A 19,078-nucleotide genomic window follows, 5' to 3' on the forward strand; every position below is an offset into this window, starting at 1 on the left:
TCTGGGTTTTCCGGCCTCAACTCATTCGTTCTCATTCTAATTCCTTTCGTTTTGATTCTAATATGTCAATGCGGCCCAAACAAGCGCTAGAATGAATGGCATCATAAGTCATTGGCGGACATATTGCACCGATCATCCGTTTGAACTTTAATCTTTTCAATGGTTCATTTATTCATATTAAAGAAACAAAACCTAGAGTGCCTACTCCTTCCTAATAAACTTCATATGTGATCGTTCACTTCCAACCAGGGCCGGTCCTGAGCTTTTTGATGCCCAGGGTGAATTTTTTTTTTTGTGCCCAACTAGCCTCAAATGTCATACTCTAAATCTTTTTTTAGGAGCTATTACATAAAGAAACATTACACAATATGGGGGACATAAAACCAAAACCCTGTAATATGAAGGAGTTACAAATCATCTAAAATGATGTCTTTTTGCATTTCTTGAAGCAAAATCATCAATTATCTTTTTGTAGTCAACATTTGCCAACATATTTCTTTCAATGGTTAAAATAGCTAATCCATTCAGCCTATCTTGAGTCATGGTAGTCCGAAGATAAGACTTTAATAACTTCAATTTTGAAAAACTTCTTTCAGCGGATGCTACCGTCACCGGTATAGTCAATAAAATCCTGTAGGCAACCATAACACTTGGAAACATATCCATTTTCTTAGCAAACTCCATAATTTGAATGGATGTCCAAGACCTATCTGTTTCATATGCCTCATTCGGCAGCATCTCCTGCAAAATTTGTAACTCCATAAGCAAATATTTCGCATCAATATCAGAACCATCACCATTTCTCAAAGCATTTTCAAGATTCAAACAACAACTTTTCAATTCATCATCATCCAAGTGAGCTAACTTTGATCCAACAAATAAGAAGCCAAAAATAGATTCAAAAGTTTTCATTGTTGAAACCTGCTTTTTAATTGAGAAAGAGCCATATCAACTAAAATAAAAAAGTAATCAGTTCTAAAAGACTCTTGAGCAGATTGTTGTTCCCTTTCATCCTTAGGAAAGTTGATATTAGTTTCTGTAATAGGCCATTTTTCTACAAGCAAGTCTCTCATTTTTGAATCTAGACTATCCCAGACTCTAGGATCAAAAATATTCAAATCAGCTGATGATTTCAAGCATTCAAGTTTATTGGCAATAATTTCATCATGGCAAAGATTTTCATTATTTTCTGTTTCGTCACTTTCATTTTCACCTATATCATCAGGTTCTTCATTTACCTCGTTCTGATTTTCTACAAACTCATTAGAATGAATTTGTAGTTCAGGTTCATTTACTAAATTCTCAACATGATCTTCAACAGATTCATTTGTTTCTTTAACAAAATATTTATCTAAAAATCCCCGTTGAGATTGAATAATTTATTCGTCTCTTTTCTTTCTTTTTCTTTTTTGAGAACCCGAGAGTTGTTTCTGAGGAAACATTATTGAAACAATGAAACTAGCTAGACAATACTCAAACAAGCAAGCCAAAATACTAAACTTTGAATGATAAACACTTTAGCATAGAACTGATAGAAATGATAGAACAATAAAACCTGGAAATTTGGAATCAATTTTTTTCTTTCTTGTTTTTTCTTTTCTGATCGAGATTGACTTGCATATCCACCTTCCAATTGCTGAGTTGCACCTAATATTGAAAATTCAAAATGGAAAACTGATGAATGAGCAGGTTGTTAGAAATCACTTTGAATGATAATTGATAAACAGTGAAACATAGAACAATACCTGGAAAATGGAAATCTGGATTTGAGCAGCCATTGCAACCAATTTAAAGAAAACGCTTGCTGGGTTTCAAGATTTGCCCGTTTAAACTTGGGACTTGGGAGAGATGCAGAGAGCAAGACAGCCATGACTCTTCACTCTTGCAGTCTTGCCGGTAGTATGCTTTTCACACGCATGATACCAATTCTCAATAGAGGCGTGCTCAAATGCCGGTCACTTTTTCTGCACATTGTGGACTGTTTTTTTCCAATAACCCTATAAACTAATAGCAAATGGCAGACAATTTCTCCACTCCTAACATATATAATTATAGGTAATTCAATATACAATTATATATATATATATATATATATTTTTTTTTTGTACATAACTACATATATATAGTTTTATATATAAAAACTGTGTGCCCCCACTCTCTTTGTGCCCTGGGCCGTCGCCAAGCCTGCCCTTGGGCAGGGCCGGGCCTGCTTCCAACCCGATGCATTATGAGTTGATTTGCAGTTTAGAATTTGAGTTACATGTACATTGTTTGCTATGGACACCAAGAGAAATTTATGAAACTATTTTGAAGAAATACTTAAACATATTTGTTGAACTAACAAGTGTATCGTAACTCGTAATAAAAAAAAAATTCTGATTTGTTATCTTTACTGACCCATCATCAACGTCTAATCGAATTGAAGATGTGGAAAATAAAAAAGCAATATAATTAATAATATATCCACAGTTGTATAAGAATAATGATCTAGTTAATATTTACAATTCTACATTATGATTAAATTCACCACATAAAAAGAAAAAAAAACTATATAAAATGTGTCGTCCGGCCCAGAAGCAAACTGTTCATCCGTCTGGCCCAAATACCTCTCTTTGTAAACCCTAAAGCAATTAACGCAGTGATCAGTCTCAAATAATCAAATCCTAAACCAAAGCTGCAGCGAGAAACGCTCATGTCCGATGTACCTGACCGGCGCCGGCTCTTAAGCCGAAGCTGGACTGAATTCCAAGATGACGTCATGTCGTCGATACTGGCACGTCTCGGAGCGATCGAGATCCTGCAGACTGCTCAGAAGGTTTGCACGACGTGGCGCAGAATCAGCAAGCAGCCTTCGATGTGGCGCAGAATTGACATGAGTAATAAGTGGAGCTTCCCAAGCGATCAGCCTTTCGAGTTGGATAAGATGTGCCGTCACGCCATTGATCGCAGCTGTGGTAGTCTTGTTGAAATCAAACTCCAGAACTTCGGTAACAATGAACTCCTTAAGTACATAACTGATAGGTAATTAGTCAGTTAATTCATTTTTTTAGCTAAATTACTGTCTTGGTTTTTCAACTTACATTGATGAATTTTCTTGTTGTGAGTACATTTCAACTAGTCTTTTGCGTATATTTTACCCTTTTTTTATTTGTCCTCAATGACAAGAATTTCTGCTCTACATAGTTTGCAATTTTTTTCAATTTCCACAAACTGCTCCATTGCTCCTTGAACTTAAAAATTTCATAAACTCCAAATTGTTACCGTTAGTTGGCACTCTTCGATCTTGTGGGGAGGAAAATGAGGTATGACATTTTTGCTCTTTGTGTGAAGCAGAACTGTTGGTTTGCCACGCAAACTACTTGAATTGAATGAAATTAGTAAATCTAAAGGATAGTTGGAATTACATACGTATATTAGATTGGAATATAACATAAAAGAATGTGATACCGAATGGTAATCAACTGTATGGAACTATTGGTAAATTATAGATCGGTGGATGCAATATGCATACATTTATGAGTTTCTTGCTTTGAATACATTTATTCTTTGTCTTCTGCATATATTATACCCTTTTCTTTATTGGTATGAAAAATATGTATTACACCTTTGCACTGCACGGATATGTCTCACTACTTCACAATGCTCGCAATTACTGGCATACCAGTGTGTATATATGTACGTACATTGGACTTTTCATACGCGCACACACACGCGCACACACACACACATATATAATATTCAGAATTTCTTTGAGGAGTGACTAACATATTCGACTACAACATACTTTTCGGCAGTTCAAGAGGAATCAGAAGCCTACAGCTAGTGAATTGTTACATAAAAGACGAGGGCTTCAGTGAAGTGGCTTCGAAACTTTCTGTATTGGAAGACCTTGAAATTTCAGTATGTGGTGGTTACATCTCACATAAAACTGTGGAAGTGGTTGGACAAGCCTGTCCTCTCTTGAAATCATTCAAACTGAACTGTTTTAGATTTATGCTCAACAAACAGAACTCGAGGCTAAGTTTGACAACACGCGATGACTTGAGGGAAAGTTTGAGAACATGTGATGTGGAAGCACTTGCTATATCAAGAACAATGCAGGATTTACACCACCTCAAGCTTGTCGGAAATAGGCTGACTAATGATGGTTGAGGAAAATTATTGATTCTTGTACTAATCTCGAGTCACTTGATTTGCGTCGCTGTTACCGTCTTAATCTAGCAGGAGATTTGGGAAGATGTGCTGAACAAATTAAAAGCTTGCGGCTTCCCAACGATTCCGTTGACGACATTGACTATCTTTCTTCAACTACAGTTAATTGTCACATAGCACCTTATGAGGATGACTACTCAGATTTTGATGAGGAGGAGGATGAAGACTCAGAGTTTGATGATGAGGAGGACTACCTAGATACGATGATTATGAGTTAGATGAATTTGAGTGACAGCGCAAGGCTCATTAAGGCTCTGATCGACTAACGAGGAGGTGGATCGTCTTGAGCTAGGTTGTCTTCTAGATGATTGTCGTTTTTATATGAAGGCTTTGAATATCATTTATCTTAAACATATTTGATTATTGTGAAATAAATGGAGTAGCCAATAAATTGACACACCTTGCAAGTTACAATAGATGCGACTCCTGAAATTATTTAAGATGTTCATTTTGAGGATAGTTGAACTCACATACGAGGTTTTTGATCTTTGTTCCTCTAGTAATTGTATTCTTCCCGGTTCAGTATTACTAATAATAATGGCACTGGGATGGGTAGTCCATTATGGGACCGCTTCTTATTTTTTTTTTAAAAAAATTGATTTTGATGATGAGAATGACTACTTAGTTCAGGGCGCCAATAATTAATAATGACGATAGTTACTCAAATATATGCCAATGATCTTAAATAGTGAAGATGACTACTCCATCAGATTACGACGATGATGATACTGAGGATGACTATATATCTCTATGTATACCCAATATATGTCAGGAGTTTCGTGGAACTATTGAACAAGTCTTGTTAATGTGTCCTTAGACAAATAAAGTTTGGTTAATCTGTTTTTTTTATTTTTATAAAGTTGGCCTGGCCGCTAAAACAACATTTGATGAAGGTGGAATGCATAATTGATGAGTTGGGATCTATAAAAGATTAAAAAGTTATGAAAAGGGAAGTGACTTATTGGATTTCTTTTGCACTTTGGTCTATATGCATGGAACGCTCAATCTGCCCTTTGGAACAAGTTGAAAATCTACCCTCCAAGTAAGATTGGAAAGCCTCAATCTCAGTTTGAGCAGTGAATGTAAATGGAGTCTCGTGCAGTAGTACTAGTGCCTAGAAATGCCAAGTCTGTTGCATATTCGGTGATTTTTTTTGGTGAAATACTGGTAACATTTGGTGATTTCTTACCGAAAAAAGTAGTTATATTCGGTGGTTCTCTACCGGACAAAGTAGTCTATTTTAGTGGTTCACTACTGAACAAAATAATTTTATTCAGTGGTTGATTATCGAAGACTTTAATAAGTTTTGGTGTTTGTTGATGAAGCAATTATAATGAAAAGTGAAATCATGATTGCACTCACAACTTTGTCAATACCATGTATATCAAACCTAAGAGATGAACAAACTACAATGAAAAGTGAAATTTGTTTTCAAGGATTTTGCCAGAAGAAAATCATGTTATTTACCTGAATATAGTGAACTGTTGAGTACAAATAGAAAACACAATTTTAAATTTTATGATTTTTTTTTATCATTATCTTAATTTACAATGACTTTTCATGTCATTTTTATGATTTTTTTTTATTTTTTTTATTCCGGACGACAATGTAACTCTTCACCCCACCCCATTTATGATGTGGGTGAGATTTGAACCTGTGACCTTCACTGTGTTAGTGAGACTAGCTAACTGACAGGCCACAACTTACTGACGTCATTTTTATGGCAATATAATTTTGCATGTAAAATTGATTGGCAGGCTGTACTTAAATATCTGAATATTTATTGGGTAGATTTAGAAAGTAGAAAAATCGGCCTACTTTTTTTTTTGTCGAAAAAGGCAAATCAGATCTGCATCTCTGAGGCGTTAAAAGTGATTTCTTAGGGTTGGAAACCCCTTCAAAAATCCCCAATTCGAAATATTCACAGATAAACCCTAAATCCCCAAATACTCAAAATCCTCATGGACAACAAAAGCAACCAGAAAACCCTAGGCTCAAAGCCCAAACCCTCGCCGCCGTCGTCGTCCAGATCCACCCCCGCCCGCCACCGTAACTGGCTCGAACTCCCGCCGGAGATCACCGCTTCGATACTTTCGCGGCTCGGAGCGATCGAAATCCTGACGGCCGCCGAGAAGGTCTGCAGATCGTGGCGCGCAATCTGCAAGGACCCACTGATGTGGCGCACCATCGATATGCGCAACGACGGCGACCTACACGACATGACGTACGATTTGGAGAAGATGTGCTGCCACGCCGTTGATCGGAGCTGTGGTCAGCTCGTCGATATCACCGTCGAGTACTTCGGCAGCGATGAGCTGCTCAAGTATATCACTGATAGGTATTCAACCTAAGCTTTTGGTTCATCCATATATGCTTAGTGCTTGCTTTTGAAGCTTTCAATTTAGTGAGATCAAGCTCAGTTGTAGCTGCAATTTGATTAGATTGATGAAAAGTTTCATGCTTTATGCTAGCTTTACTAGTTAGAAATTAGATAGCACATGAACAGAGTATCCCTGTAGAACAATCAGTGTTGGAAATTTTTGTGATATCGTTTATTTCGATAGTTTTTGAATACTTGAACTGGAATCAGATTGATATGTTTGTGGCGTTGTGTAAAAGCTGACATACTCAGGTGAAAATTTTTGATAGATCAAGTGGAATCAGACGCCTCCGAATAGTGCGGTGTTATTTCATAACGGATGAGGGATTGAGTGAAGTGGCTTTGAAGCTTCCGATGTTGGAGGACCTTGAAATTTCGTTGTGCACACTTTCGCACGAACCTCTAGAGGTTGTTGGACGCTCTTGTCCGCTTTTGAAGTCTGTGAAACTGAACAACCACTGGTACCAATTCCCGCCGGATAAGTGTAATGATGATGCACTTGCCGTAGCAGGAACAATGCGAGGTTTGCAGCACCTCCAGCTTTTTGGGAATAAGCTGACGAATGATGGCTTGAGGGAAATTCTTGATTGTTGTCCTCATCTTGAGTCACTTGATCTGCGCCACTGTTTCAACCTTAACCTGGAGGGAGATTTGGAGAAAAGATTGACCGGACAAATTAAAAGGTTACAGCTTCCTTATGATTCCACTGAAGACTATGAGTTTGATGCTATATCTAATGGTTACGAATCACGTGATAATGATGGGGACTCCCCATATGGTTTTTCTGACAGTAATTTGTTGTCTGATGATTATGAGGAGTATGGATTTTCAAGTGGGAGTGATTTCTATGACTATGATTATGAGGATTGTGATGATTTTACTAGGCTTGACTTGTATGACTTTGGTGATATGGATACCCTTCCTAGCAGCTAACGTTTGAGATGGCGGAGGAAAGCGATCAAAATATATTTATCCATCTAGAATTTCTTTACAAAAGACCTATTTCTGGATTGGTAGCAACATTGATCTTATTGCATATTTTTGAGGTTATTTGCAATGGAGCAGTTTATCAGAATTATAAAATTTCAATTCTCATTCCGCAAGGTTTTGATAACATTAATAAGTTTTTCTTGATGATTCAGCTTTGTGAGATTTTGTTTCAATCTTCTTGATTTTGCCCCGCATCTGGATTTTCCAGGATACTAAGAAAGGGTACGTCTGCTTTTACAAATAAGTCTTCATTTCAGTTTCTGCTTGTTACTCTATGATGTTGGTCCTTAGTACAAACCTTGGTTGCCATCAGTCAAATACAGCTAGCCCAAGAGAAAGTTTGGTTCTTTCAAACTCTCATCCAACTTTCCACATTGGGCAGACAACGAAGTTAGTACTTAGTAGTACTTGCATTATTGATGACAATGTATTATTATTTATTGAAATTTGGAATCAGTTTAGCAGACTGGTCGTGAATGTAACAAAAACACATTTAAGCTGACATAAGTCCTTTTCTTACTTTGTGATTGTTGGCCGTCTGGTGCATGAGACTTGTTTTTCAGAATAAGCTGCTCTTATCTCAAGTTGGCAGTTAAACATGTGCTCTGAATGGAGGGCGAGAGTAGCTGCCACAGCTGACGTTGCTGTCATTATCCAAGCTTCAAATTTCCACAGCACTTCGTTTTGTTGCTCGTCCAAGCTGAGATAGCTTGTACATAAATAAATAGCTTGTGCATAAATAATTATCTATAGATCTATAGAATGATGTGATGGTGATGATCAGCCAACGTCTTCAGGGGCAGCACTAGTCATTCTTTAGATGATCAAAGCAGCGAAAGTTCCATATGTTCTGCTATTGGATTATACAATAATCCAATGGCTCGATTCTGACTAATTCAATATTGTAAAAGTCATGGATTGATTCTTACTGACCCATGTAAGGATGGGATGAGCTAAGATTTTTTTAAAATAACAATTATTAAAAAAAAAAAAAGTTTTAAAAAAATTGCAATCAGGGACAGAAGGATCAAAGAGCAAAGAAAATTGGGGGGCAAAATGAGAAGCACACTATTCATTCAATGGTAACCTTTACCTACAAAATGACTAGAAAGAACGCCAGCGCTTTGCTGCTGGAATTATTGTTATATGTTATTGGAATAACTGAAATATATTTAACTGAGATTTATATGTTTTGTTGAAATTTACAGATTTGGTTTGGTTTGAATTTATTGATTCCGGTGGAAATATGTGTAACTTGTTTTAATCATGCAGGTAAAGAATTCAGAAGGTGTACCGTGTACGTAGCCTTTGAGGTCAGTACAGCTTTTGAATTTTTTAGCTGCATGATTAGAACACGTTACACAAATTTCTCACTGAAATTAATAACTTCAAATCAAACTTGATATGTATAGTTTAATGATGCTATAAATAGAAGACAATAATGAGAAGTGCTTGATGGATGTTGGCTTGAAAATTTGAGGTGTCGTGGCTTGTTGTTCCACCAATCTCACTGAAGATTGATACAGATTATGGTTCAGTCCCTGCAATGTACATTTGACAAAATTTATTAAGCATGAAGGGCTATCTATGATATGACTGCAATTTATGAAGTGAGGCATGATGGTGATTGATTTGTATAGTGAATGATTATGCTAACCTTGGAGCACAACTTCTTAAGAGCAACTCCAACAGCTTCCCTATAATTTTTGTATTATAGAGACGCAAAAGTTAAACCTTTAGCCTATTTTTCTTCTCCAACTCCAACAGATTCCCTAGTTTACAGTAATTTATAAAATCTTCATATTCTTCTTTAAAATTTTAGAGTTTGCTGTAAATATAGGGAATTTGGTTTTCTCTCTCCTCATTTTCCCTAAAATAGAGATAGTTATAGGGAATCTGTTGGAGCAAAAGAGGCTTATTTTCCCTAAAGTAGAGAAAAATCAAAATATAGGGAATCTGTTGGAGTTGCTCTAAGCTTTGAAATCTGGTGTCTCTAGGAGTTTTAAAAATCTGGTCTTCTGAATTTCCTGAAATAACCATTCTTCAAGGGCTAAATACGCAGAAAACAATGGATTAGATTTTCAGTGGCTAAAGTGAGATAAAGAAAAAAGAAATGGTAACAACAATATTAATGAATGGATAGATAAAATTTGACAATATCTGAGTAAAATAAAACAAATGCAGAGAGCTCAAAATAGGTTGACTAAAGTTTCAGTCTATGATGAGGAATTACAGAAGTTGCACTTGAACACAATGAAAATGCAAAAACACTAACAGCATGCTATTGAATTTTGCATGAATTAGAGTTATTGATAGTTAATCATTTGTCACTCATGTTGAGTAGTTTTGATTCAAAATGATATGAATATTTGTTTCATGTTTGTATTTGTATTAGAAAAAAATGTTGAAAGCAAGTGTAATTGATAAAAAATGGATTAGTTAGCTTAGCTTATTACCCAAAATGCACGCAAAGCAGATAAGCTTCTCGAGAGTCAGCTCTCCATCAACATGCCCCATCTCCAAGTATCTCTTCAATCTGACCTGAATTATAGGTCAGATCATTTTAATTACGTAATAAAAATTGAAAAGGTTTACTAAAGAAAATACCACTATTGTTTTCTTAACATAGAATCAGACTCACCGATATGAATATTGTGGTAACTCTTGCAAATGAATGTGGCAGCTTGATTCAAAGTTGCTATGAATGTAGCCTGTGACGCTGTTTTTGTATTGGAGGTAGCAGATTATTTTGCATCGTCTAAGAACATTTTGTCCTACGTTTTCACTTCTTTCCTTCACTTTTTCTTCTAGTTTGTGCTCAATGAACTCTGTAATGGTTGATTGAGGCTGTGATGAACCAATACTGTAATTATTGAGAGAGAGAGAGAGAGAGAGAGAGAGAACAAAAAGAAAAGAAAGATTAAAGCATATTCAATGGAGCAGAAAGCGCACCCTTCATGAAAGCAACATACAATTTGTTGAGGTGGTTTGTTTTTGGTTCTTCAGGATCCAACCTCATGATGTGTCTGTCAAATTGAAAGTGATCTGTGATCAGTTGTCCATTGACTCCATTAACATGTTACCCTTTTTTCTTGAAGTTTGGAAGAAATTTTTCTGAGTTCTTTTGCCATAGTGTTGCATACAAAATCAATACCTGCCATGTAATTTTTTTTTTTTAATGTTAAAAGTATTTGGATTATAATGGAAACCATGAATTTCTGAAAATTTACATTTACTCATAGTCTCTAAAGTCAGAGGTAGCCAACTTTCATTAGAACAATCATTCTTTTTCTACATGTCACTGATCTATATCAAAAATTTATTTGGCAAGCATGGTGGATTTCTTTATGCAATCTGCTAGAGATCAGAGAGATAAGACCATTTAAGTAAAAGTTATGAAAAACATATAATGAGGCAGTTGGGAAATAGTGTAAACAAAGACGAAGAGCATTTAATTGACCTTTTTTGTTTAGAGTGCATGGAGCCATGTATGCAGTCCTGCAAAACATTTCAAGAATTGGTAACAATAGTTAGTGATGCAGCACAATCACTGCCTAGACACCAGGATCAACAAACTCTAAGGTATAGGGCTTTAACACACAGGTTTTTGTAGGGTAGAAAGTGAAAACTAAGGACTAGGATTCCCTCCCAGGTTTCTCACTCACACACAAGGCTTCACACCAACACTCCAATCTCTGGCAAACTCAGAAACACTCTGAAATTTTTATTCATCACGACATGTCTGGCCACTTGGCACTTACACTTATTTATATTTGAGCAGATAGCTCATATTAACTAGCATTAAAGACTCTTTCATAGCTAGGGCTGTTACACTTCACAAAACTGAAGCATAAAAGACCTAATAAAGGAATTTAAACTCCTAACTGAAACTGAAATAATAAACAAGCCTTAAAATTCCACACTGAAACTGACCCAAACTGAAACTGAAGAGGTGCCTAGAGACTTCTAGAATGAAAGCAATTAATCAAACCATATGGAAAGGGAATGACTAGCTGCTCTCCTTTTCCATTTCTTTCGCTCATAAACCTTAAAAGGTTTGGTTATGATGTCCTCATCAATTCTCCCCGGTTGGGAAGAACTCGCCTCCGGTGAGATAAAGCTGTAGTATATTTCCAGAATATCTGGATCGTTGCGCTGCAGCTCCTCCTTAGTTACCCAAGTGTTGTCAGAATCTGGTCTATCCTTCCATTTAATTAGGTACTTCTAGTAGCCACCTTGTCTTGTCGAAACAACCTGCTCATCCACAATGTTTTCCTCTACATCTCTCTTAGGAACTTTAGAACGAGGCAAAGGTGGGGTGATTGGTGAAAATTCAGAAGAAAATGGCAACATAGACACCATAGGTTCTCTATAGGGTAGTAAGTCCTCCACATTAAAAGTAGAACTGATTCCCATTTCTGGAGGGAGTTCTAACACATATGCATTGGTTCCAACCTTCTGCAATACTTTAAAAGGTCCAATGCTGCGAGCTTGTAACTTCTTTGCCTTTCCTTTAGAGAAACGTTCAGGTCTAACTCGAACCATGACAAAGTCTCCCGCTGAAAATTCCTTGAATGCTCGATGTACATCAGCAGCCTTTTTATATTGCTCATTGCTCCTGTTAATCCGACGATTAATCTTAGCATGCAGCTCATGAATATGACTTGCAAATTCATTAGCTGACTGTGATGGCCTATGTGAAACCGTCATGGGAATGAGATCTATTGGAGCTTTGAGCTTGTGACCATAAACAGCTTCAAAGGGACTCATGCCTATAGTCCGGTTAACTGAATTATTATATGCAAACTCAGCAATAGGTAAAATTGAATCCCAAGACCTGATATGCTCACCAACCAAACTTCGCAGCAGATTTCCCAAACTTCTATTCACCACTTCAGTTTGCCCATCTGTTTGCGGATGGTAAGCAGATGAAAACTTGAGTTTGGTGCCCAACATGTGCCACAAAGTCTTCCAAAAATAACTCATGAATCGAACATCACGATCAGACACTATAGTTTTAGGCAAACCATGCAACCGAACAACCTCATCCATGAAAAGCTTGGCCACTTCAGAAGCATCAAATGTCTTAGAACAAGGAAGGAAATGAGCCATTTTAGAAAAACGATCCACAACCACAAAAATGGAATCATGTCGCTGTGTAGTCTTAGGCAACCCAAGCACAAAATCCATGCTAATATCTTGCCAAGGAGTATGTGGGACAGGCAGCGGGGTGTATAACCCTGTGTTTTGCCTTTTGTGCTTTGCCAACTGACAAGTACGGCATCGTTCAACAACTTTAGCAACATCACGTTTGAGACTAGGCCAATAGAAGCGATCCTCCACAAGAGCAATGGTTTTGTCTCTCCCAAAATGTCCAGCGATCCCACCAGCATGTAGCTCTAAAATTAGGAAGTCTCTCACCGATGTGCAAGGAATACAAAGTTTGGTTCCTTTGAATAGAAACCCATCTTGTAGAACAAACTCAGTGCTTTTGGATTGCTTTTCCAAGAGAGCTGAATATATTCTTCCAAAGTCTGGACAACTCAAATACTCTTCTTTCAGATTATTGAATCCAGCCACTTCCACACTCATAATGTGTAAAAGTGAGTTCCTGCGGCTAAGAGCATCTGCTACTTTATTCTCCACTCCAGATTTATGCTTCAGCACAAAAGTATACTCTTGAATAAATTCAGCCCATTTTGCATGTCTTGGGTTTAATCTCTTCTGTGAATTGAGATATCGCAGAGCCTCATGATCAGAATACAAGACAAATTCTTGTGGCAGCAAGTAATGTCTCCAATACCGCAAGGATTGAACCACTGCATAAAATTCTTTGTCATAGGTAGAGTACTTCTTCTTGGCTTCATTCAACTTCTCGCTGAAATATGCAATAGGATGCCCCTCTTGACTTAGAACTCCACCAATTCCAACACCTGAAGCATCACATGTAACCTCAAAAGGCTTTGTAAAATCAGGAAGGCGCATAACAGGAGCATTAATCATTCTGGTTTTGATCTCCTGAAATGCCTTTGCAGCTGCAGTTGTCCACCGAAACTCCCCTTTCTTTATGCAATTAATAATGGGAGCCATGATAGAACTGAACCCAGCAATGAATCGACGATAAAAGGTAGCCAATCCATGAAAACTACGCACCTCATGTATGTTTTTTGGTTCTGCCCAATCAGCAATAGCCTTGACTTTCTCTGGATCTGCTTGCATTCCCTTTGACGACACAACAAATCCCAAAAAGATAACTTCATTGGACATGAATGATCACTTTTTAAGGTTTGCAAACAACTTCTCTCTTCTAAGAGCTGTGTAGACTTGCTTCAAGTGATTAAGGTGCTGCTCTTTGGATGTGCTATAAATTAAAATATCGTCAAAATAGACAACCAAGAACTTACCCATGAACGGCCTCAAAACTTGTGTCATAACTCTCATGAAAGTGCTGGGTGCGTTAGTTAGTCCAAATGGCATGACTAACCATTCATACAAACCATCCTTTGTCTTGAAGGCTGTTTTCCATTCATCTCCAGGTCTGATGCGGATCTGGTGATAGCCACTCTTCAAATCAATCTTAGAAAAGATAGTAGCTCCTGCCATCATGTCTAGCATGTCATCAAGTCTCGGTATTGGAAACCGATATTTGACTGTGATTTTGTTGATGGCTCTGCTATCCACACACATTCTCCAAGAGCCATCCTTTTTTGATGTGAGAAGGGCAGGAACAGCACATGGGCTAAGGCTCTCCCGAATGAACCCTTTTGCAAGAAGCTCATCAACTTGCCTTTTCAATTAATGTTGCTCGGTTGGATTCATCCGATACTGTGGTAAATTCGCATGTTGAATATCCCGGAGAGGAGGAAGTTCATTTGGAAGGTCCTCAGCAAATACATCAGTAAACTGTTCAAGGATTGATTTCACATCCGAGGGCAACTCCAAACTAGTCAAAGGGTGAGATTCCTTTGCAATCAATATAAAAATAACAGAATCACCTGTTGTCTCCCTTGCAAAGTGTCTTGGACTGATGATATTAAGGGATTTTGGTTGTTGTCCTCCCTTGCTATGTGTTGGTTGAGGTATTGGTCTGGGCTGGATTGGGTTCAACTTGATGTGCTTTCCTTCATGAATAAAGGAGCATGAGTTGGCACGGCCCGAAATGGTTACATTCAGATCATACAACCATGGTCTGCCCAAAAGAATGTGTCCCACGTCCATCGGTACCACATCACACCAAACAGTATCCTTGTAAGATGAAAACTGAATGGGAACTTGACATCGCTGTGTCACGGGAATGGAAGACTTGTCAATCCATGCCACACGATAGGGTTGAGGATGATCAGCAGCGGTCAAACCCAGTTTAGAGATAGTTTGAGGGGAGACAACATTGATGCAGCTTCCGTTGTCAATGATGACCTTATAACTTTTGTCTCCACACTTGACATAAGTGTGAAAAATGTTTGTTCTCCACCAATATTCAGTACTCTTAGGTTGAGTCAAAGTGCATCTAACCACAGCCATTCTTGGTTGAACAATGTCTATAGGTTCACCCTCCAAATCATCATCAGTAGCTGGAATTTCAGGCTCATAAAATTCTTCCTCCAATTCTCCTTGAGCATCAGCCTCTTCTTCTGTGCTTGCTGCAAACAAACTTCGAGTTTGCTCTTTAGTTGGGCATTGACCAGCATAGTGACCATAACCTTGACATCTATAGCACCTTATAGATCCCCCTCCTCGCATACCAGATTGTAATCCCTTTTCTTTTTCAGCTTTCACTAGCAAATTGGAAGTATTGGAGCCCTTAGAGAATAGAGGCGGTTTTGTTCCAGAGATGCTAGGACGAAACTCAGAGTTCCGCTGATCAACCCGCTTGTACACAGGGGTTGTAGGGGTCTTCAAGTAGCGCTCCAATTCCAGCACTAATTAATAAGCTCGCTCTAATGAATGTACATCATGAGGAATCAGCTCTCTTTGAAGTTCTGGACGAACACCGGTTCTGAAACGAGCAAGAGTTACTGATGGATCTTCGGTGATGTTACATCTCACCATAAATTCTTCAAACTTATCAATATAATCAGCAGCTGTCATGCTTCCTTGACGAAGAGATTGCCATTGGTCAAGCAAGCGTTCCTTGTAAGACAAAGGAACATACTTCTCCTTCAGCCTTTCTTTCATCTCATCCCAATGAGCAATAGGATCTTCACCATCTCTCGCAATTCGTCTTTCTACATTAGACCACCAATCTCAAGCCTTGCCCACCAACTTCATCTTTGCAAACCTTATCCTGCGATCTTCAGACAACTCATACCATTCAAAATAATGATCCATGTCTGATAACCAATCCAAGAAAACCTTTGCATTCAGCTGGCCATCAAAACTAGGAGCTTCAATCTTCATAGACTTCATTGCCTTTTCTTCAGGATCATGTCCATTTTGCCCATTGTTATGTGGAACATTTTGTCTGCGAACATTCCTTCTAGGTTGCATCCTTGGTCCCCCACGTACACTCTCTTCTTCATTGTAGATGGAAGCTTCAATCTCTGCCAAACGACGGTCAGAAGCAACGGCTTGATCTTGTATTCTGGTCTCAAGATGACCAATTTGGGCGGCTAAACCTTCTATCGCTTTAGCCAAAGTTTCAAGGTCCATGGCTAAATGAAGTTTCTTTTGGCTGGAGCTAGGAGACACCAGAGCTTGTCCAGCTCTGATACCAAAACTGATGCAGCACAATCACTGCCTAGACACCAGGATCAACAAACTCTAAAGTATAGGGCTTTAACACACAGGTTTTTGTAGGGTAGAAAGTGAAAACTAAGAACTAGGATTCCCTCCCAGGTTTCTCACTCACACACAAGGCTTCACACCAACACTCCAATCTTTGGCAAACTCAGAAACACTTTGAAATTTTTATTCATCACGACATGTCTGGCCACTTGGCACTTACACTTATTTATATTTGAGCAGATAGCTCATATTAACTAGCATTAAAGACTCTTTCATAGCTAGGGCTGTTACACTTCACAAAACTTAAGCATAAAAGACCTAATAAAGGAATTTAAACTCCTAACTGAAACTGAAATAATAAACAAGCCTTAAAATTCCACATTGAAACTGAAGAGGTGCTTAGAGACTTCTAGAATGAAAGCAATTAATCAAACCATATGGAAAGGGAATGACTAGCTGCTCTCCTTTTCCATTTCTTTTGCTCATAAACCTTAAAAGGTTTGGTTATGATGTCCTCATCAGTTAGTCATAGAAACAGAATAATTTAGATTGGAAGTTTAGTTTTTTTGTTCTCTGGTTAATATCCTGGTGACAATTGTTCTTTGGTTGAATTTTTCCCCTAAACACATCTAAGCCAAAAACTAAATGCAGGGGCAGACCTTCTGATTGGATCCAATCATTAACATCAGTACATCCCAAATCACGCATGGTTGGTTATGTATTGCATTGACAGCAAATCATCCCCTAAATATACTTACTCCTTAGAATTGTAATTAATGTAAACCAATGCTAATAACAAACATCAGTAATAACACAAAGATTCCATACCTGAATGAAGATAGAACCACGGACCAATATCAAAGAACAAAAACAGGAACAGTGGCAGAAAAACAATCCAGGTACCTTTTCGCATAGAACCTACAGAATCAAAACAAAATAACTATCAATATTCCACAACAAAGAAAAGATTCAAAAGATCAAAACCCATATATTAACTGAAAGCCAAAATTTTGAAATCACCTCAAATCAAAACCTCACCCTGAGCCTCTTCCTCTTCTAATCAATAACCGAAATCCCAAGCTCAAGAACAAACAATACCCTTAAAACATCAAAACCCATATCAATTTACAGATTTGGTTTGGTTTGAATTTATTTACAGAAAACAAATAAATATCTTCTATTTTGAGGTTGGTAAGAAATTAAGCAAAAGAAGAGAAAACCGATGTTTTTTAGGAGAAATTTCTATATACAGAGACTACCAAAAATATGCATGGATATAAAACTGTAAGGAGAACTGAAAGCCATCAGATATCGATTTCATTAATGACAAACATGTAGAAAACCCAATTCCCAATCAATCAATCCATCCAAAAAAAAAAAAAAAAAGACATGAATTCTTCGCAGAGAAATTAAGGAACCCAATCCCCTATCAATCAATCAATCTAGTTTGAAATCGCTGCCAACCTTCACTCTCTTTCTTTCACTCACCTGCCAAACCAACCAAACATCAAACCACAAAATCCAGAAGAAACTATGAATTGAAAACCTAAAAATCCAAGTGTTCATCCAATTACCCAGATTCCTCTTCTTCTCCCCCCCCCCCTTCTCCTTCTCTCTCCGATCAGTCTTCTTCTCTGCGCAAGCCACGTAACAAATCTAGAACGCTCTAAATCAGTCTGCACAGGCCACGCAACCATGCATGAAAAGACGACACAACGTGAGTTAAGGGGCAAAACAGTCAATGCCCAACGAAAGAGAAAAATTGTAATTGAGGAAAAAGAGCAAGGGCACAACCGTCAATCCATGTGGAGCCAAATCACTGTTAAATGAACAGTACTGAACTTTAGTATATAGTAAATAACCAGATGTGTTCAAGGTCTTAATGCAGAACACTTCATCCCAAATATTGCTCCACAAGCTGTCAAAGGTGCACAAATTTAGAAGACTGATGAATTCATGAAATTTTGAAATGACTAAAACTGAAAACATTGTAAACTGAACTTGGAAACCTATCAAATGACCTTTGCTGTATTCTTTGAGGTTGAAATAAAATAAAACATAATCTTTGAAACATAGCCCAAAAGTGCAAGCTGAAAATTGCATTGGCTTGAAACAAATGAAACAAAAATCATTCTAATCAGAACTACAGGTTGACTATTAAATCACAACTATAAACAAACGAAACAAAGATAAACTTGGATCGTGATTTCTGCAGAATAATACTATATTACTCAATGGAAAGCAGCCAACAAAGAAGTGGATTTCAGGCCTGTGTGTGAAATCAAAACCTGTAACTAAGTGAGGTTTGCAGTGTAGACCAAGTATTTATGATCAGTGATGCTAATTCATTAATTGTGGTCCACCATTTCCTCGCTTCTTATGATTACAATACAGTTCGCTTCTCATCTAGATGAGCGAACAATTGCATGGAACATAAGATCATCCAAATCAACCCTTCACAAATAAATGGTTCAAGTGACGAATAAAGCAGGCATCTTCACAAAATGACCACTGAACATATAAAAAAAGGAAATTGCATAGAACTGGAACTTAGTCCGCAGCTGCCTGTAAGGTCAGCTCATCTCCCCACTCGCCTTTTCTAGTAACATTTACATATTTTAAAAAAATATATAATTAGTTTAGCTTTAAGTAACAATTAGATACGAATGCAAGTGTCCCATACTTTGCAGTAAAAATCAATAGGCATTAAAGAAGATATCTAACTTTTTCATCTTCCTCAGGTAACTTTTGCACTTCATCAGGACATAAGCT

The 19,078-nt window shown here is 37.6% G+C and overlaps 3 protein-coding genes across 3 annotated transcripts; 2 read left to right on the forward strand and 1 right to left on the reverse strand.

Moving 5' to 3' along the window:
* Positions 1–397: 397 nt before the first annotated feature.
* On the reverse strand, positions 398–1,969 carry LOC112167568. The gene is made up of 3 exons (XM_024304606.2): positions 1,746–1,969; positions 1,556–1,647; positions 398–740 (listed from the first exon to the last, which is right to left on the reverse strand). Exons 1-3 carry the CDS (start codon positions 1,868–1,870, stop codon positions 415–417), a joined length of 543 nt encoding a protein of 180 aa, XP_024160374.1. The 5' UTR covers positions 1,871–1,969; the 3' UTR covers positions 398–414.
* Positions 1,970–2,621: 652 nt separating this feature from the next.
* On the forward strand, positions 2,622–4,776 carry LOC112167676 (putative F-box/LRR-repeat protein 23). Its single transcript, XM_024304720.2, has 2 exons — positions 2,622–3,021; positions 3,795–4,776. Exons 1-2 carry the CDS (start codon positions 2,693–2,695, stop codon positions 4,150–4,152), a joined length of 687 nt encoding a protein of 228 aa, XP_024160488.1. The 5' UTR covers positions 2,622–2,692; the 3' UTR covers positions 4,153–4,776.
* A 1,277-nt stretch (positions 4,777–6,053) lies between these two features.
* LOC112167768 (F-box protein SKIP19) lies at positions 6,054–7,726 on the forward strand. Its single transcript, XM_024304843.2, has 2 exons — positions 6,054–6,550; positions 6,862–7,726. Exons 1-2 carry the CDS (start codon positions 6,174–6,176, stop codon positions 7,523–7,525), a joined length of 1,041 nt encoding a protein of 346 aa, XP_024160611.1. The 5' UTR covers positions 6,054–6,173; the 3' UTR covers positions 7,526–7,726.
* Positions 7,727–19,078: the final 11,352 nt, after the last annotated feature.

Source organism: Rosa chinensis, chromosome 5 (genome assembly GCF_002994745.2).
Source record: "Rosa chinensis cultivar Old Blush chromosome 5, RchiOBHm-V2, whole genome shotgun sequence".
NCBI lineage: Eukaryota > Viridiplantae > Streptophyta > Magnoliopsida > Rosales > Rosaceae > Rosa > Rosa chinensis.